The sequence below is a fragment of the Staurois parvus genome, unplaced genomic scaffold (genome assembly GCF_062004578.1).
Source record: "Staurois parvus isolate SC_StPar_1 unplaced genomic scaffold, SC_StPar_1.0 ptg000845l, whole genome shotgun sequence".
NCBI classification, from domain to species: Eukaryota; Metazoa; Chordata; class Amphibia; order Anura; family Ranidae; genus Staurois; species Staurois parvus.
Genome location: NW_028318641.1, coordinates 3495680 through 3516921, shown reverse-complemented (window position 1 = coordinate 3516921; position 21242 = coordinate 3495680). Strand labels below are relative to the sequence as shown.

Below are 21242 nucleotides of genomic sequence, written 5' to 3'. Positions count from 1 at the left end.
AGCTTCCGGGGCATATATTAGAGTGAGGACCTTTAGCTAAATTGGGTGCTGTGTGTCAGGGGATTTATGAATGATCTAAAGACGCTTCAGCACATCATACTAAGCACATTTCACTGTGTACCCCATTACATTCAGGACATCGCACCATGCGTCCAATTACACTGGGAAAATCTTATTATCTACCCCAAATATACTCAGCACTCCACATTACTCACTTCATCACACCCAAGATTCCATGTCATACTGTCCAGCACACCCAGCACTCCACATCATACCCTCCAACACACATAACATTCCACATCATACCTTCCAACACACCAAACACTCCACATCATACCTTCCAAAACACCCAACACTCCACATCATACCTTGCAACACACCAAACACTCCACATTATACCCTCCAACACACATTACATTCCACATCATACCTTCCAAAACACCAAACACTCCACATCATACCTTCCAGAACACCCATAGTTCCACATCATACTCTCCAGAGCACCTAAAACTCCACATCATACCTTCAAGAACACTCCACATCATATCTTAGAGAACACCAAACACTCCACATCATACCTTCCAGAACACCCATAGTTCCACATCATACTCTCCAGAGCACCCAAAACTCCACATCATACCTTGCAGAACACCACACACTCCACATCATACCATCCAGTACACCCAACACTCCACATCATATCTTCGAGAACACCAAACACTCCACATCATACCTTCCAGAACACCAATCACTCCACATCATACCTTCCAGAACACCAATCACTCCACATCATACCTTCCAGAACACCACACACTCCACATCATACCATCCAGAACACCCAACACTCCACATCATATCTTCGAGAACACCAAACACTCCACATCATACCCTCCAGAACACCCAACACTCGATCATACCTTCCAGAACACCCAACACTCCATCATACCTTCCAGGAGACCAAACACTCCACATCATACCTTTCAGAATTCCAAACACTCCACATCATACCTTTCAGAACACCCATCACTCCACGTCATACCTTTCAGAATACCAACACTCCACATCATACCTTCCAGAACACCCATCACTCCACATCATACCCTCCAGAACACCCAACACTCCACATCATACCTTCCAGCACACCCATCACTCCACATCATACCTTCCAGAACTTCCATCACTCCACATCATACCTTCCAGAACTTCCATCACTCCACATCATACCATCCAGAACACCAAACACTCCACATCATACCATCCAGAACACCAAACACTTCACATCATACCGTCCAGAACACCCAACACTCCACATCATACCTTCGAGAACACCAAACACTCCACATCATACCTTCCAGAACACCAATCACTCCACATCATACCCTCCAGAACACCCAACACTCCATCATACCTTCCAGAACACCCATTACTCCACATCATACCTTCCAGAACACCAAACACTCCACATCATACCCTCCAGAACACCCAACACTCCATCATACCTTCCAGAACACCCAACACTCCACATCATACCTTCCAGAACACCCAACACTCCACATCATACCTTCCGGAACACCCATCACTCCACATCATACCCTCCAAAAAACCCAGCACTCCACATCATACCTTTCAGAATACCAAACACTCCACATCATACCCTCCAGAACACCCAACACTCCACATCATACCCTCCAGCACACCCAAAATTCTGCATCATACCATGCAGAAGACCAAACACGCCACCTTATACTGTCCAGTACACCCAAAATTCCGCATCATACCATCCAGCACACCACATATCACCCTCCAGCACACCCTACACTCCACATAATACCCTCCAGCACACCCAACACTCCACATAATACCCTCCAGCACACCCAACACTCCACATCATACCATCCAGCACACCCAACACTCCACATAATACCCTCCAGCACACCCAACACTCCACATAATACCCTCCAGCACACCCAACACTCCACATCATAGCATCCAGCACACTAAACATTCCACGTCATACTCTCCAGGGCTCCCAACACTCCACATCATACCATCCAGCTGGTGATGTACATATACCGTATTTTTACCGGCAGGTATGAGTTCCGACACTTTTGGTCAAGTACTCGCCGATACCAGTACCGATACTTTGCGGTGCGATTTGCATTAATGGACACAAATTGCACAGCAAAGAATAGTATGTGATTTGAACAGTTATGCGATTCCTGACAAAATTGCATGCAGTTTCCCCACTGCTCCTGTGTGAACCCAGACTTGTCATAGCTCAAGTTCACACAGCACCATGCGGGAAACCTCCCTGCAGGCATCCCACACTGAATCTCAGTGTTAGGATATGAGATAAAGTGGCAGGGATTTGAAATCCTATTTAAATGGACCTGTGAGCCACTGGAGTCAAAGATAACAGTGTATTAGATCGCTGGAGTTCATCTCACCCTCATAAGATGTGAGTTATATAGAAATAATAAATTTTTGACCGCGCTCTAATATTAGGCTACGTTCACACTAGCGCTGTGTGCAGGCGGCAGAGAGGCGTTTGGGAAGCGTTTTTACCGCTTCCCAAACGCCTCTGCCAATTCTGCACATTACAGCACATGGTGCTGTTCTAACGGGAGCGTTTGCGTCGCGTCAAAACGGACGCCTCCGGACGAGTCAGGAGGCGTTGAAGCCTCCTACTCTCGTCTATGGTGCCGACGCGGTTGCGGGGCGTTTGTGGAGCGGTAACACCACTCAAACTGCATTATAGGCGTTTGTGGGGCGTTATTAACGCTCGGCAAACGCCTAGCAACCGCCGCTAAACCACGCATGCGGCGTTTGCGGAGCGTTAAAAAACGCTCCGCAAACGCCGGACCAACGCTTGCCAAACGCTATAGGGGCGTTTGGCAAGCGTTGGTAAAACAGCCAAGTGTGAACGAGCCCTTACCGTATAGATAATCTATATAAAAAATGCTACTAATTAATCTATACTGAGATCATATTAGCTTATCCACCGCTTTACCAAAATGAATCAGAATATCTCATCACAATAATAAAAAAAAATGTATATGACAAATAAAAAATGTGATTGAATCAAATAGTATTAAATGTGCAATATAAATCTATCAAAAAATAATAATAGGTATAAATAAATAAATTAATTCATGGAATACACTGTGCTATTGTAAAAAACAAAATAGTGAATAAAAAATGATTATGGAGTATTACTTTACAATTAAATAAATCGATAGATTAGGATGTGCAAAATAATGCATAAAACAAATAAAGAATTATTTTAAAAGTATATAAATGAATTGGTAAAACAGCCAAGTGTGAACGAGCCCTTATGTGATTTTATGTCTTTGTGTATTATCTCATACAACCCCTCTTTTTTGTATGCTTGATTGTATACACCTGTGGCCATGGAGGTGATTGGAACACCTAAATCCAATGATTTGGAGGGCTGGCCCAATACTTTTGCAAATATATTGTATATATATATATATGTGTATATATATATATATATATATATATATTCCTTAGTATCTCCCTTTCAAAAAATAAATATAGATCACTTTACACTGGTACACTGCATGTTATTTTTAGTATTTTTAGTTGACATAAAATCAGTGCGGTATTTTTAGCCACCTTGATTTTGGCACCACTAAAAGTCACATCCTGAGTTTATTTATTAGGGGTATATATAGAGCAGCAACTATTTACACAGCACTTTATAATTGCATGAGTCCCTGTCGTCAAGGAACTCACAATCTACGATCCCTATCTAGGGCCATTTTAGACAGAAGCCAACATGTCTTGGGAGTGTGGGAGGAAACTGAAGTACCTAGAGTAAACCCTTGCAAGTATATGGACCGGCGTTTGCGGAGCGTTTTTTTAACGCTCGGCAAACGCTCCGCAAACGCCGCATGCACGGTTTAGCGGCGGTTGATAGGCGTTTGCCGAGCGTTAATAATGCCCCACAAACGCCTATAATGCAGTTTGAGTGGTGTTACCGCTCCGCAAACGCCCCGCAACCGCACCGCAAACGCCGGCCGGGCGTTTGCGGAGCGGCACCATAGACGAGAATAGGAGGCTTCAACGCCTCCTGACTCGTCCGGAGGCGTCCGTTTTGCCGCGACGCAAACGCTCCCGTTAGAACAGCACCATGTGCTGTAATGTGCAGAATTGGCAGAGGCGTTTGGGAAGCGGTAAAAACGCTTCCCAAACGCCTCTCTGCCGCCTGCACACAGCGCTAGTGTGAACGTAGCCTAAAAACAACATCAAGACCTTTCTTAATATAAATGTGCTGCATGACAGAAACCTGTCTAGTGCATTTGCAGCACCAACACATTGGTTACACCACCAGCAGGGGGTGTGTCAAAAAATTGCCTGTTATCAGCCATTATTGCATAGCGCAGTACAGTATTATACCTGATGGTACAATTTTTTGGAGGTCTTTGTGTATTATCTCATACAGAGGTGATGGTGAACCAGGGTATTTACCCTATTGTCTATAATTATTGTGTAATAAAGTATAATTTTTGGGAATAATTCTGAGTATCGCATTCTGTCCATGATGTAACCACTTTTCTGTGAATTTCTTTTTCACAACTCCTCTTTTTTGTATGCATGTTTTTTGGTTACTGGGCAGAAACCATATATTGGGTGATCCAGCATATTCATGAACCTCAACCCTCTCTTATTCTTTGTATAAAATCAAGCCCCTAGGCATGCAGACGGCTTCTACAAACATTGGTGAAAGAATGGGTCGCTCTCAGGAGCTCAGTGACTCCAAGCGTGGTCCCGTGATAGGTTGTCACCTGTGCAATAAGTCCAGCCGTGACATTTCCTGGCTACTAAATATTCCACGCTCAACTGTTAGTGGGATTATAACAAAGTGGAAGCAACTGGGAACAACAGCAACTCAGCCACCAAGTGGTAGGCCACGTCACATGACAGAGCGGGGTCAGCGGGGTCAGCGCAAGTGCGCAGAAGTCGCCAACTGTCTGCAGAGTCAATAGCTAAAGCCCTCTAAACTTGGTGTGGCCTTCAGATTAGCCCAACAACAGTGCATAGAGAGCTTCATGGAATGGGTTTCCATGGCCGAGCAGCTGCAGCTAAGCCTTACATCACCAAGTGCAATGCAAAGCATCGGATGCTGTGGTGTAAAGCACGCCGTCACTGGACTCTAGAGCAGTGGAGACGTGTTCCCTGGAGTGACCGGTCACACTTCTCTGTCTGGCAATCCGATGGACGTGTCTGGGTTTGGCGGTTGCCAGGAGAACGGTAATTGCCTGACTGCATTGTGCCAAGTGTAAAGTTTGGTGGAGGGGGATTATGGTGTGGAGTTGTTTTTCAGGGGTTGGTCTTGGCCCCCTAGTTCCAGTGAAGGGAACTCTTAAGGTGTCAGCATACCAAGACATTCTGGACAATGTCATTCTCCCAACTTTGTGGGAAGAGTTTGGGGATGGCCCCTTCCTGTTCCAACATGACTGCTCACCAGTGCACAAAGCAAGGTCCATAAAGACATGGAGGAGCCAGTTTGGGGTGGAGGAACTTGACTGACCTGCACAGAGTCCTGACCTCAACCCCATAGAACACCTTTGGGATGAATTAGAGCAGAGTCTGCGAGCCAGGCCTCCTCCCCCGACATCAGTGCCTGACCTCACAAATGCACTTCTGGAAGAATGGTCCAACCTTCCCATAGACACCCTCCTAAACCTTGTGGACGGCCTTCCCAGAAGAGTTGAAGCTGTTATAGCTGCAAAGGGCGGGGCCAACTCAATATTGAACCCTACGGACTAAGACTGGGATGCCATTAAAGTCCATGTGCGTGGAAAGGCAATACTTTTGGAAATATAGTGTGTGTGTGTGTGTGTGTGTATATATATATATATATATATATATATATATATACATACTTTATTTATTTATTTATTTCAGCTACTTATATAGCGCCATGAATGTACGCAGCGCTTTACATATACAGCACATTGTACCTTCACTTGTACATCAATATCTATGAGCTTTCATACAGGTGTTGTATGTTGCATCAAACACATGTAATGTTACTAGATATTTCGGTTCCAGTAAGAGATATTGGGCTGAGTGGGATGCTTATAATTAGAACGATGAGTGGCTGTTCAGTGAATAGTTTGTTGATGTTCAACAAGCAACTGTGTCTAAGGTGATGTCAGCACAACTCACTGAAAGATAACATTAGCAAAGGGCAGTTGTGGGCGAAGCACATCACTGCTAATGATGATATATGTAGTTCAGGGTGAGGTGTGCCAGCTGCGTAGTCCCCGGCGCAGTAATCATTTGGGCATCCAGCGATGAAATATTATTACATAAAGGTTAATTTGTAATAACTAAAGCCAAAAAAGCAGAATTGTTTCCCCGTGTGACCTTTTCAGATGATCGCTATCATTTCTCTAAGGCTAAGTTTAGATTTGCATCTAAACTACTGCGCCAGTGAAAAGCATTCTGCATTTGGATTGCTTTTCAGAGGCATTTGACAGGCAGTGAGGAGGTACTATGACTCCTCCTCACCCCATGTTTTAACCTTGAAAACTCCACACCAAGGTGCTGCAACCAGGACTGTGGATAAGGGAGTACCACCAGTCTTCCTGAATGGGGCCCAGGCCAGCAAAGGGGCCCAGAAAGCTGAGTGAAATGGATGTGGGCAGGGAGGGTGATCAGCATGGTGGCGTGGCAACAGGGGCAGACTGACAACTCATGGGGCCCCTGGGCAACAGGGGATCATGGGGCCCCTGTGTGCTTGCCCAAACTCAAAAAAGCCTATGAAAAAGGTACCAACTCGTGGGGCCCTCTACTGACCCCGGGCTCTCGGGCAGTGCCCGAGTTTCCAAATGGTCAGTCTGCCCCTGCGTGGCAATTACTGGAAGCGATCCCCTGTATGGCTCTCTCTGCAGCAGCTGAAAGTTGGCTTCTTCACCTCTCCCTCCCATTTTCAGCTGCTGCAGAGAGCCATAAAGGGGATCGGTTCCAGTAATTACCCCCCGCCGCCGTGCCCATAACCTTCCATGTGCACCATATGTTTTCCCCTTCTTCCAAGGCCCCCATGTGTGCCCCCACTCCTGCAGTGCTGCCAGGTTCCATCTTCTCCTTCCCACTGGCAGCTGCAAGCACACAATAGGATTCTTGAGGATGGAGTGGGGGAAGGGTCTGGAAAATATGTTACCAGTCGCTTCCTTTCCTGAATGAACACAATCAGTGGTCAGTACTGATCACCCACTGTGTTCATTAATAACTGAAGCAAAGTAAACTGTGTTTTTTTTTTAGGTGAGGGAGCCTGTCAGGTTGGCTGTATGGGGCCCAGGGATGGACTGACAACTCATGGGGCCCCTGGGCAATAAGGGATCATGGGGCCCCTGTGTCCTCACCCATACCCAAAAAAGCCTATGAAAAAGCTAGTGAAAGGTACCAGGGGCATCTCATGGGGCCCCCTACTGAACCCAGGCCCTCGGGCAGTGCCCGAGTGCTCGAATGGTCAGTCTGCCCCTGATGGGGCCCCATGGTTTCTAACAGCAGCCCTGGCTGTAACTATGTGCAACGCACGTGGTTTGCGGGGAATGTGCAGCGTATCCTCATTTGCTTGAATGAGTCACATTCGGCAGCCTTATTGCCCACTGAACACAACAGGAGTGATTGTGTTTGCTGTGGTTGCGAGGTCTGTGAATACTCAAACACCCATGTCTGCTGCTTTTGCAGCTTGGGTGGGGACCTAAAAAATGCAGCTCAACTGCACATTTTAACGCCCCCTGACTGCAAAGTCTAAATTTATTTATTTCAGGTACTTATATAGCACCATCAATTTACGCAGCGCTTTACATATATATTGTACATTCACATCAGTCCCTAACCCTCGAGGGGTGTACAATCTAAGGTCCCTAACTCACATTCATACATATACATACTAGGGACAATTTAGACAGGAGACAATTCACCTACCAGCATGTCTTTGGAGTGTGGGAGGAAACCGGAGTACCCGGAGGAAACCCACGCATAGGTCCTAATAGTTTAGGAAAAGTGAACTGCTGATCTGTATTTATATATATTCAGAATCTCTCTTTGTGTCATCTGCTCACCATATTCCACACCAAATCCACACCATTGCTAAGATCATAATTCACTAGATCCCGTTCTGAACCCGCTGACATATTGACATGATCCGCATTCACACTATAGCAGCACGTGGACTTGTGCGAGGTCGTGCGTTTCTGCACATATTTATGAAACGTGAAAAATAAAGGCATGGAGGCAGCCATGTGCCCCGAGCTGCGTGGAGGCAGCCATGTGCCCCGAGCTGCGTGGAGGCCGCCATGTGCCCCGAGCTGCGTGGAGGCCGCCATGTGCCCCGAGCTGCGTGGAGGCCGCCATGTGCCCCGAGCTGCGTGGGGTCAGCCATGTGCCCCGAGCTGCGTGGAGGCTGCCATGTGCCCCGAGCTGCGTGGAGGCTGCCATGTGCCCCGAGCTGCGTGGAGGCAGCCATGTGCCCCGAGCTGCGTGGAGGCAGCCATGTGCCCCGAGCTGCGTGGAGGCAGCCATGTGCCCCGAGCTGCGTGGAGGCCGCCATGTGCCCCGAGCTGCGTGGAGGACGTCATGTGCCCCGAGCTGGGTGGAGGCCGCCATGTGCCCCGAGCTGGGTGGAGGCCGCCATGTGCCCCGAGCTGCGTGGAGGACGCCATGTGCCCCGAGCTGCGTGGAGGCCGTCATGTGCCCCGAGCTGCGTGGAGGCCGTCATGTGCCCCGAGCTGCGTGGAGGCAGCCAATTATTATTCTTATTCAGGATTTATGTAGCGCCAACAGTTTACGCAGCACTTTAGAACATAACGGCAGACAGTACAATTACCATACAAATGAATACAGGAGGATTGTATAATGTATGATACAGCCTTAGGCTGGCCATACACTATACAATTTTCTGTTCAATTTCTGCCCAATTTCCTTTAGATTTACCTTCAGCTATGTAGTCCAAAGGCCTGTCTAATTAGATACAATTGAAAGTGTTGTTTAGGTTTGACCTCCTATTATAAGGGTTTTGGTAAATCTAAAGCAAAATTCTCCAGAAAATTCTATAGTGTATGGCCAGCCTTAGAATCAACTCCAAGCCTTTTACCTGCTTAATTGATGAAGAAATAACAAAGGCGTAGCCCACACCTGGCCATGAAACAGCTTTTGATTCAATTGTCCAATTACTTTTGGGGGAGATGGCTACTTTTAAGAGCTGTAATTCCTAAACCCTTCCTCCAATCTGGATGTACATACCCTCAAATTAAACCTGTGATTGTGCACTTTCCGCCCATATCCATTATATAACTATAGCTTGAATATGTTTTGGTAAATACCTGAAAAATCTAAAATTGTGCCTGTGTCCAAATATATATATGGACCTAAGTGTATAGTCATTCTAACAAGGGGTTCCTTGAGAGCAGAAATTAATGCAAGCCATAGACGAAAGAAAAAACGAAAAATCGGTTGTTCAATCGGCAGACGTTACCACCAACAGTAAAAAAATCGGGCAATTTTTACTTCTGTCCCTGCAGAGAGCTCTGCTATTATATTTAACATGAAAAAGTATTGCGGTTGCAACAATGTATCCATTTGTATCCATTTTGGATACAGATGGTTTTATTCGGATACAAATAGATACATTGATACAGACTTTTTCATGTCAAATATAATAGCAGACTGGAATTCTTCTTCTTCTTCTTTTTCTTCTTCTTGCAGGTCATGGCACATGCGCAGATTTTTTATCGGTAAAATGATCGGCCGATTTGCCCATCACTGCCGGGAAAATCGCATTTTCCAACTTTACCGATAAAAAAATGTGCCAAAACCCCGAAAAATGACCGACCCATTAACCCACTAACGGTGCAAAAATCGGCCGATTTTTTTTTCGGCCGAAAAATCAGCCGATTTTCGACCCGTCTATGGCCTGCATTAGTCTGGCCATACATTATACAATTTTCTGGAGAATTTTGCTTTAGATTTACCAAATACCATATAATAGGAGGTCAAACCTAAACAACACTTTCAATTGTATCCAATTAGGCGGGCCCTTGCACTACATAGTTGAAGATAAATCTAAAGGAAATTGGGCAGAAATTGGACAGAAAATTGTAAGAAAATTGTACAGTATATGGCCATCCTTTTTTCAAGGGTTCCTCTGTGTTTAAAAGCTTGAGAAAGGCTGATGTAGAGATTCATTTGTGAAAGTACAATCACCTTCTAATGGTTCCACCGCCTCCTGATTCTTTGCTTCCTTTGATCTTTTTCCCCCACAGATCATAATAGAGGAGCTGGAGAATGAGAGGAAGACGATCACTCTAACTATTACAGAACGACTAAAGGATTATCATGACCTCATGCAAGTCAAGACGGGACTCAGCCTTGAAGTGGCAGCATACAGGTAATGTAGTTACATATAGTTATATGATTAGTCTGGCTGAAAAAAGACAAAAGTCCATCCAGTTCAACCATAGAAAAAAAAAAAGTTATAATCCTACACCCACAGTTGATCCAGAGGAAGGCAAAAAAAAACAGCAAAGCACGATCTAATTTGCTCCTGCAGGGAAAAAAAAATCCTTCCTGATCCCCCTAGATCAGCTAGATTGTAAGCTCCCAGGATCAGGTCCCTCCTAACCCTCTTGTATTGAACTGTATTGTTGCTGTATTGTCCCCCATTATATTGTAAAGTGCTGAGCAAACTGTTGGCGAGATATAAATCCTGTATAATAATAATCCCCAGAGAGGCAATCGGATATTCCCTGGATCAACTTTACCTATAAATGTTATATCCAGTTATATTCTGTGTATCCAAGAAAGAATCCAGGACTTTCCTACAGCAATCCACTGAGCTGGCCACAACCAACTCTTGAGGGAGTCTATTCCACATTCTCACAGCTCTCACTGTGTTTGGAGATTAAATTTCTATTCCTCCAGATGTAAAGAGTGCCCTAATACGGGAATATAATCCATCTGCATCTGTTTTGCACCCATTTCTCGAATTACTTTTTTTTTTTTTTAATTATATAATAGGGATATGCATAGAAGTGTACTTATTTAAAAAATTGCAGAGCTATTCATCCTGCTAACTACACGTACATTCATTGAAATTTAATGCCGGCAAAATCACGGTTATTTTCTCTGCTGGTTGGATATTTTTCATTCATAAAAATAATTTCTTAGACTGTAAGCTCCGAGGATCAGACCCTCCTAACCCTCTTGTATTAAACTGTATTGTTGCTGTATTGTCTCCATTTATTTTTTAAAGTGCTGAGCAAACTGTTGACGCCATATAAATCCTGTATAATAATAATAATAATAATGTTGTATATAAATCCTGTATAATAATAATAATAATGTTGTATATAAATCCTGTATAATAATAATAATAATGTTGTATATAAATCCTGTATAATAATAATAATAATGTTGTATATAAATCCTGTATAATAATAATAATAATAATGTTGTATATAAATCCTGTATAATAATAATAATAATAATAATAATGTTGTATATAAATCCTGTATAATAATAATAATAATGTTGTATATAAATCCTGTATAATAATAATAATAATAAATAATGTTGTATATAAATCCTGTATAATAATAATAATAATAATAATAATAATGTTGTATATAAATCCTGTATAATAATAATAATGTTGTATATAAATCCTGTATAATTATAATAATAATAATAATAATAATGTTGTATATAAATTCTGTATAATAATAATAATAATGTTGTATATAAATCCTGTATAATAATAAGAATAATAATGTTGTATATAAATTCTGTATAATAATAATAATAATAATAATGTTGTATATAAATCCTGTATAATTATAATAATAATAATGTTGTATATAAATCCTGTATAATAATAAGGCTAGATTCACAGGTTGCGTTTGAGCCATTTCTGCATTGCGTTTTGCATTTTGGCACTTGCATTTTTGATGCGGGTTTTTTTTCATTTTTTTAAATTTTTCTTGTTGCTAGGCAGATTTAAAAAGAAAAATGAATCATAAACACATCAAAAGTGTGGCAAAATATAAATCCTGTATAATAATAATAATAATAATAATGTTGTATATAAATCCTGTATAATAATAATAATAATGTTGTATATAAATCCTGTATAATAATAATAAATAATGTTGTATATAAATCCTGTATAATAATAATAATAATAATAATAATGTTGTATATAAATTCTGTATAATAATAATAATGTTGTATATAAATCCTGTATAATTATAATAATAATAATAATAATAATAATGTTGTATATAAATTCTGTATAATAATAATAATAATGTTGTATATAAATCCTGTATAATAATAAGAATAATAATGTTGTATATAAATTCTGTATAATAATAATAATAATAATAATGTTGTATATAAATCCTGTATAATAATAATAATAATAATGTTGTATATAAATCCTGTATAATAATAAGAATAATAATGTTGTATATAAATTCTGTATAATAATAATAATAATAATAATGTTGTATATAAATCCTGTATAATTATAATAATAATAATGTTGTATATAAATCCTGTATAATAATAAGGCTAGATTCACAGGTTGCGTTTGAGCCATTTCTGCATTGCGTTTTGCATTTTGGCACTTGCATTTTTGATGCGGGTTTTTTTTCATTTTTTTAAATTTTTCTTGTTGCTAGGCAGATTTAAAAAGAAAAATGAATCATAAACACATCAAAAGTGTGGCAAAATATAAATCCTGTATAATAATAATAATAATGTGCAATACTGCATTATGGCCAGTAGATGGAGCTGATGATTATAGGCAACAAATACTTATTTCCTATGATGGTCAGCGCCATCTAGTGACCATGATGTGGTGTTTTTCTAAATCATGGTATGCATATAAATAAAGTACAAGAGGAAATAGCCTGGTAACATTTGATTTTGCAGGCATTTGCATAGAGCGAATGTACATGGAGTTTCACGGAAGGAATAGCTGTGCAAATCTTTATATATGCCCTATTAAGTTACAGCCAGTACAGGTCAGGCAGAGACACCATGCATGAATAAATATTGACAGTGATCAATATGAATCCTTTTTCACCCATTTACAAGATTAAATTTACTAAAAAAATTGTTTCTTTGCATAGTTTATAAGGCTGGATTTCTGCATAGTCAAGGTCATAGGCAAGCTGTGGGCAGCAGCACTGCCGTGGCAGTTTATAGCCAACCAAACATCATTTCAGTATTGTATTGTATATGTATTTCTTGTGTATGGTAGAATGTTTAAGGTTGCTGCCCTGCTTGTTGTGTCCTCTACAGTAGAGGTCCCCCCCCCCCCCCCGGGCCATGGGCCGGGCTGTGGCCTTTTAGGAACTGGACTGCACAGCAAGATTGGGAATGGAGAGCGGCAGGTGCGCTTTACTGCTCCAGCAGCTGTCCATTCCCAGCTTCAGTAGGGGGCATTCAGTGCATTACACGGCTCCCTTTTTTTTCCTGTACATGGTTGTGCTGCGTTTTTACCGCCCACCAACTACTATCCCCTGCAAAAGAGGCAGTGGCTAGGGGTGTACACATGCCACGGCTGCAATGCTATGCTTTTCAGCCATGGTAGAAATTATACCCTCGTCAAACCATGCAATCCGAAAGACCCATTCAAGTGAATAGCGCTGCTCTGCCAGTGACATGCTAGTACAGGGTTAAATCAGGCAGTGAGGAGGCAATATGTCAAATGATCTCTGAAAAGCGATCTGAATGCTGACTGCTCTTCAGAGAGCAAAGCACATGTGAATGAGTCCTTTTTTTTTTTTTTTTTTAGAATTTCAAGTTTTTTTTATATTTTTCTCTTTAGAATATACTTATGTATTTAGTTCTTTGTTTATTTTAACATTTTTTAACTGTCCTGTTGGGGAAACTTTGGTGAACTGAGAAAGGGACTGAGGACATAGATATATCGGTACCTTTCTCTGCAGCTTCAGCTGCCCAGATGAATGAATGGGAAGTGCTCTATACAGAGCAGCTTCCTGTTCATTCAAAAATGGAAGCATAGTAAACACAGTTTACTATGCTTCAGTGGTGAATGGACACAGGAGTGATTGAACAGAACCAATATCTTATTGTGTTCATTGAAGAAAGGAAGGGGTCAGTAAATATGACATATTTACAGGCTTCTTCCCCCGCTCTCCATCCTGAAACGATCCCCCCTGTGTGCCCTCAGCAACCGCCGGCAGGAGAGAGGAGGGCAGCCAGAGTGCTGTAGGGGGAAAGGGGCACACAGGGGTGCCTGGAAAGCAGGTAGAAGGGGGTACAGAGGGGTCCTGGACAGCAGGGGATGGGTGCATAGATACTAGAAGAGAACACTGTGTAGCGCAGCTGGAGGGAGAAAGAGGAGTAGAAGCCAGAAGTGCTGCAGGGGGATGCACAAGAGGATTGGTGTCAGCAGTAAGGCAGTACAGCCGGCCCTCCTGGTACAAGTGGGCCGGCTGTACTGCCTTATCAGCTGTTCTGTGTGTCTGTTGTACTGTACTTGTGTAAAAAAGTATTCTTTGCTCTATGAATGTCTTCCTTTGTGTGAAATTCCTGGTGTTCCTGCCTGTTTTCCTATTTCAAACTGACCACACTAGGCATGAGCGCACATCCATCTCAGCGTGGTCAGTTTTTTGGCTGTAATAGAGAGTAAAAAAACAGAGCGCACCAACCTTCAGCATTACCTCCATCAGCAATTAGTAGATTTATTGATTTAAGAGATATACTCACAAAAGTAGCAATATAAAAGGCATATAGAATCCAAAATCAAATCATTGGATTAGGAGACACGTGCGAATCCCATCGAAAGGGGAGACTCTCAGGGTGAAGCTGATGCGCTTCGAGGGGGGGGGCCTTCTTCATCAGAGCTCAGTTTGTATCAAGCTTCCCCAGCTTCATGTGAGAACTGCACAGCCTTTGATCGGTCTTGGACGAATGTCTACGTATCCTAGTATATATTGGTCTATCGGCCCTCTACTGATCTGGATCCCTGAGAGCAGGAGGTTTTGTATCGGTTTTTTGGTTGTGCTGGGAGAATAGCCTGCCTGTCCTCCAATGATAAGACTTGTACTGACACCACCCCTCCCTGCACAGCCATTCACTGGGAAGATTAGTGTACTGCTGCTTCTCCACCCCATGCAGCTGATAACAGAGGGTATGTGATCACTTATTAAAAAAAAAGAAGAAAAAGGTAGTTATAATGTTTTTTTATATCTATACACAAATTTTTTGCCTTTCATTTTGTATTTTAACCACTTGCCATCCGGCCGCTGTATATAAACGGCAAGACGGTGGCACCCCAGGGGCGGGTTGCTGTTCATAAACGTCACCCGCCATTATGGACTGTGTGCACTCCCTGGGAGCACGCAGCCAGGGGCGGACTGACCATTTGGAAACTCGGGCACTACCCGAAGGCCCAGGGTCAGTAGGGGGCCCCATGAGATGCCCCTGGTACCTTTTTCATAGGCTTTTTTGAGTTTGGGCAAGGACACAGTGGCCCCATGATGCCCTATTGGCCCCATGAGTTGACAGTCCGCCCCTGCACGCAGCACCGCGATCCGATGCCCGCTGTGTCCGGAGGACACAGTGAAACACCGATCATCATACAGGACCTCTGTGCGAGGTCCCGATCATGTGATCACTGATTGGTCAATCAGTGATCACATGCAGAGTAGTAAACAAGATGTCACTTCTGACATCATTGCTTACTACGTGTGAAATCTGTGATGAATGATAACAGAGGTCACATGGTACAGGGCTATTCACAACAGCCTTGTACCATGTGACAAGCTGTGACCAATCACAGCTCACAGAATAGTTCTCAATGGCTCTATATAAAAAAATAAAATAAAAATGTAAAAAAAAATTATTGGTTATAAACTAATTTAGGTTATTTTTTTTTTTTACTAAAAAGATAACTGAATAAATTTTGGCCAAGATTTATGATGAAATATTACCGTATTTATCGCTCCATAAGACGCACCTAGGTTTTAGAGGAGGAAAACAAGAAAAAAAATATTCTGAATCAACTGCAGACACAGTACAGGAGATGACCAGAGACTGCGGACACAGTACAGGAGATGACCAGAGACTGCGGACACAGTACAGGGGATGACCAGAGACTGCGGACACAGTACAGGAGATGACCAGAGACTGCGGACACAGTACAGGGGATGACCAGAGACTGCGGACACAGTACAGGAGATGACCAGAGACTGCAGACACAGTACAGGAGATGACCAGAGACTGCGGACACAGTACAGGAGATGACCAGAGACTGCGGACACAGTACAGGGGATGACCAGAGACTGCGGACACAGTACAGGCGATGACCAGAGACTGCGGACACAGTACAGGGGATGACCAGAGACTGCGGACACAGTACAGGCGATGACCAGAGACTGCGTACACAGTACAGGCGATGACCAGAGACTGCGGACACAGTACAGGAGATGACCAGAGACTGCGGACACAGTACAGGCGATGACCAGAGACTGCGGACACAGTACAGGGGATGACCAGAGACTGCGGACATAGTACAGGAGATGAACAGAGACTGCGGACACAGTACAGGAGATGACAAGAGACTGCGGACACAGTACAGGAGATGACCAGAGACTGCGGACACAGTACAAGAGATGACCAGGGACTGCGGACACAGTACAGGAGATGACCAGAGACTACGGACACAGTACAGGAGATGACCAGGGACTGCGGACACAGTACAGGAGATGACCAGAGACTGCGGACACAGTACAGGGGATGACCAGAGACTGCGGACACAGTACAGGAGGTGACCAGAGACTGCGGACACAGTACAGGAGATGACCAGAGACTGCGGACACAGTACAGGAGATGACCAGAGACTGCGGACACAGTACAAGGGATGACCAGAGACTGCGGACACAGTACAGGAGATGACCAGAGACTGCAGACACAGTACAGGAGATGACCAGAGACTGCGGACACAGTACAGGGGATGACCATAGACTGCGGACACAGTACAGGGGATGACCAGAGACTGCGGACACAGTACAGGGGATGACCAGAGACTGCGGACACAGTACAGGGGATGACCATAGACTGCAGACACAGTACAGGAGATGACCAGAGACTGCGGACACAGTACAGGGGATGACCAGAGACTGCGGACACAGTACAGTGGATGACCAGAGACTGCGGACACAGTACAAGGGATGACCAGAGACTGCGGACACAGTACAAGGGATGACCAGAGACTGCGGACACAGTACAGGGGATGACCAGAGACTGCGGACACAGTACAGGAGATGACCATAGACTGTGGACATAGTACAGATGGCCAGAGACTGCAGACAGTGCAGTGGATGACCAGAGACTGCGGACCTTTGGGCAGGTTGGGGGAGTGGGTACCTGAATTTGACAGAGACAGAAATGGAGCGAAAAATACGGTATTTATTTGCAAAATTTTATAAGAAAAACACTTTTTTTTTAATTTTTGGACTTTCATTTGTATAGCAAAACAAAATAAAAATCCCAGCGGTGATCAAATACCACCAAAATAAAGCTTTATCTGTCTCAAAAAAATGCTAAAAAAATTCATATGGGTACAGTGTTGCATGACCGCGCAATTGTCATTCAAAGTGTGATAGCGCTGAAAGCTGAAAATTGGCCTGGGCAGGAATGGGGTGAAAGTGTCCGGACTGGAAGTGGGGGAAAGTGTCCGGACTGGAAGGGGGGGAAAGTGTCCGGACTGGAAGGGGGGGAAAGTGTCCTGACTGGAAGTGGGGGAAAGTGTCCGGACTGGAAGTGGGGGAAAGTGTCCGGACTGGAAGTGGGGGAAAGTGTCCGGACTGGAAAGGGGGGAAAGTATCTGGACTGGAAGTGGGGGAAAGTGTCCGGACTGGAAGTGGGGGAAAGTGTCCGGACTGGAAGGGGGTGCAATTGTCCGGACTGGAAGGGGGTGCAAGTGTCCGGACTGGAAGGGGGTGCAAGTGTCCGGACTGGAAGTGGGGGAAAGTGTCCGGACTGGAAGGGGGTGAAAGTGTCCGGACTGGAAGGGGGTGAAAGTGTCCGGACTGGAAGGGGGTGAAAGTGTCCGGACTGGAAGTGGGAGAAAGTGTCCGGACTGGAAGTGGGGGAAAGTGTCCGGACTGGAAGGGGGTGAAAGTGTCCGGACTGGAAGGGGTTAAACTGAATAGGTTGTTTCACAAGGCGAAGGTTCACATATTTTGATACAAGAGATTTCCTTCCTGATCGGGAACAAGACCATAGAAAAGGGAAAATGCATGTAGGAAGCAATTAAAACGCACAGAACATAGTCGTCACACAATGCAACCACTTCACGTGAAGTTTGTGTTATACATTGTTTGGCATGCAGGTCTTCCATGTCAGTGTCTTTATATGGTCACAGAACTGTAACAAATCCTGATATCCTGCAAAGCATGGCGGAGGGCACTCTACAGTATTTACGATACATAGCGTGCAAGTGTCATCGGCAGTCAGCTACCGCCAAGCCAGGACCCAACAGATGGAGGAGATTGTTTTTCCTCTCAGTAACTGAATATCACACCTAAAATAAATCAGTTCAGAAATAGAGGTAAGAGTCAATTTATTAAAGCAGTATTAAACCCAAAAACAAACATTTATTGTATTGTACCTTACCAATCATTACATGTGATGGCTGCATTCGTTTTCTTTCTTTAGGCTTTCTTTCTATTATTTTCAACTGGTGGTCCTGCCATTAAAGCCCGTTACGCATTGTTAGAAATCTGGACGAACAACCATCTGATTTCCCCTGAATGTTTGTAGCATGCACAAACCAAGAATGCCATTAAAGTGTTACTAAACCCAGGACCTTGCATTCACTATATCTGGTCTCCCTGGACCCTGCATTCACTAAATCTGGTCTCCCCGGACCCTGCATTCACTATATCTGGTCTCCCCAGACCCTACAGTCACTATATCTGATCTCCCTGGACCCTGCATTCACTATATCTGGTCTCCCTGGACCCTGCATTCACTATATCTGGTCTCCCTGGACCCTGCATTCACTATATCTGGTCTCCCTGGACCCTGCATTCACTATATCTGGTCTCCCAGGACCCTGCATTCACTATATCCGCTCTCCCCGGACCCTGCATTCACTATATCCGCTCTCCCAGGGCCCTGCATTCACTATATCTGGTCTCCCAGGACCATGCATTCACTATATCTGGTTTCCCCGAAGCCTGCATTCACTATATCTGGTCTCCCCAGACCCTGAATTCACTATATCTGGTCTCCCAGGACCAGACATTCACTACATCTGGTCTCCCCGGACCCTGCATTCACTATGTTTGGTCTCCCAGGACCCTGCATTCACTATATCTGGTCTCCCTGGACTCTGCATTCACTATATCTGGTCTCCCAGGACCCTGCATTCACTATATCTGGTCTCCCAGGACCCTCATTCACTATATCTGGTCTCCCAGGACCCTGCATTCACTATATCTGGTCTCCCCGGACCCTGCATTCACTATATCTGGTCTCCCAGGACCCTGCATTCACTATATCTGGTCTCCCTGGACCCTGCATTCACTATATCTGGTCTCCCTGGACCCTGCATTCCCTATATCTCGTCTCCCAGGACCCTGCATTCACTATATCTGGTCTACCCGGAGCTTGAATTCACTATATCTGGTATCCCCGGACCCTGCATTCACTATATCCGGTCTCCCCGGACCCTGCATTCACTATATCCGGTCTCCCCGGACCCTGCATTCACTATATCCGGTCTGCCCGGACCCTGCATTTCCTATATCCGGTCTCCCCGGACCCTGCATTCACTATATCTGCTCTCCCTGGACCCTGCATTCACTATATCTGCTCTCCCCGGACCCTGCATTCACTATATCCGGTCTCCCCAGAGCCTGAATTCACTACATCCCGTCTCCCTAGACCCTGCATTCATTATATCCGGTCACCCTGGACCCTGCATTCACTATATCCGGTCTCCCCGGACCCGGAATTCCCTATATCTGGTCTCCCCGGAGCCTGAATTCACTATATCTGGTCTCCCCGGACCCTGCATTCATTATATCTGGTCTCCCCGGACCCTGCACTCACTATATCTGGTCTCCCCGGACCCTGCATTCACTATATCCGGTCTCCCCGGACCCTGCATTCACTATATCCGGTCTCCCCGGACCCTGCATTCACTATATCTGGTCTCCCCAGACCCTGAATTCACTGCATCTGGTCTCCCAGGACCCGACATTCACTACATCTGGTCTCCCCGGACCTTGCATTCACTATATTTGGTCTCCCAGGACCCTGCATTCACTATATCTGGTCTCCCCGGACCCTGCATTCACTATATCTGGATTCCCCGGACCCTGCATTCACTATATCTGGTCTCCCCGGACCCTGCATTCACTATATCCGGTCTCCTCGGACCCGGCATTCACTATATCTGGTCTCCCCGGACCCTGCATGCACTATATCCGGTCTCCCCGGAGACTGAATTCACTACATCCGGTCTCCCCAGACCCTGCATTCATTATATCCGGTCACCCCGGACCCTGCATTCACTATATCAGGTCTCCCCGGACCCGGCATTCACTATATCTGGTCTCTCTGGACCCTGCATTCACTATATCTGGTCTCCCCGGACCCTGCATTCACTATATTTGGTCTCCCAGGACCCTGCATTCACTATATCTGGTCTCCCTGGACCCGGCATTCACTATATCTGGTCTCCCCGGACCCTGCATTCACTATATCTGGTCTCCCCAGACCCTGCATTCACTATATCTGGTCTCCCAGGACCCTGCATTCACTATTTCTGGTCTCCCCGGACCTGCATTCACTATATCTGGTCTCCCCGGACCCTGCATTCACTAAATCTGGTCTCCCCGGACCCCGCATTCACTATATCTGCTCTCCCCGGACCCTGCATTCACTATATCTGCTCTCCCCGGACCCTGCATTCACTATATCCGCTCTCCCCGGACCCTGCATTCACTATATCTGGTCTCCCCGGACCTGCATTCACTATATCTGGTCTCCCACAGGAAATTCCCATGGAAATTTAATTACTTTAGTAAATATAAACTGCTAAATACCTAGCAGTATATAGCAGTCTTTTGACATCTATCAGTGTCCAGCAGAGCACTGGTTAAAGCTTGTAAGAGGAGTTTTCATTCTCCCCTGACTGTCCTATAAGGCTGCATAACCCC

At 44.6% G+C, this 21242-nt stretch overlaps 1 protein-coding gene across 1 annotated transcript in view; it reads left to right on the top strand.

Annotated features, from left to right (window-relative positions):
- The window catches only part of SYNM (synemin), a 95726-nt gene that overhangs the window by 31018 nt on the left and 43466 nt on the right, over positions 1 to 21242 (top strand). The window contains exon 2 of the mRNA XM_089655546.1: positions 10299 to 10423. Within this exon, the coding sequence (XP_089511672.1) occupies positions 10299 to 10423 (125 nt within the window). The remainder of the gene's footprint in view (positions 1 to 10298; positions 10424 to 21242) is intronic.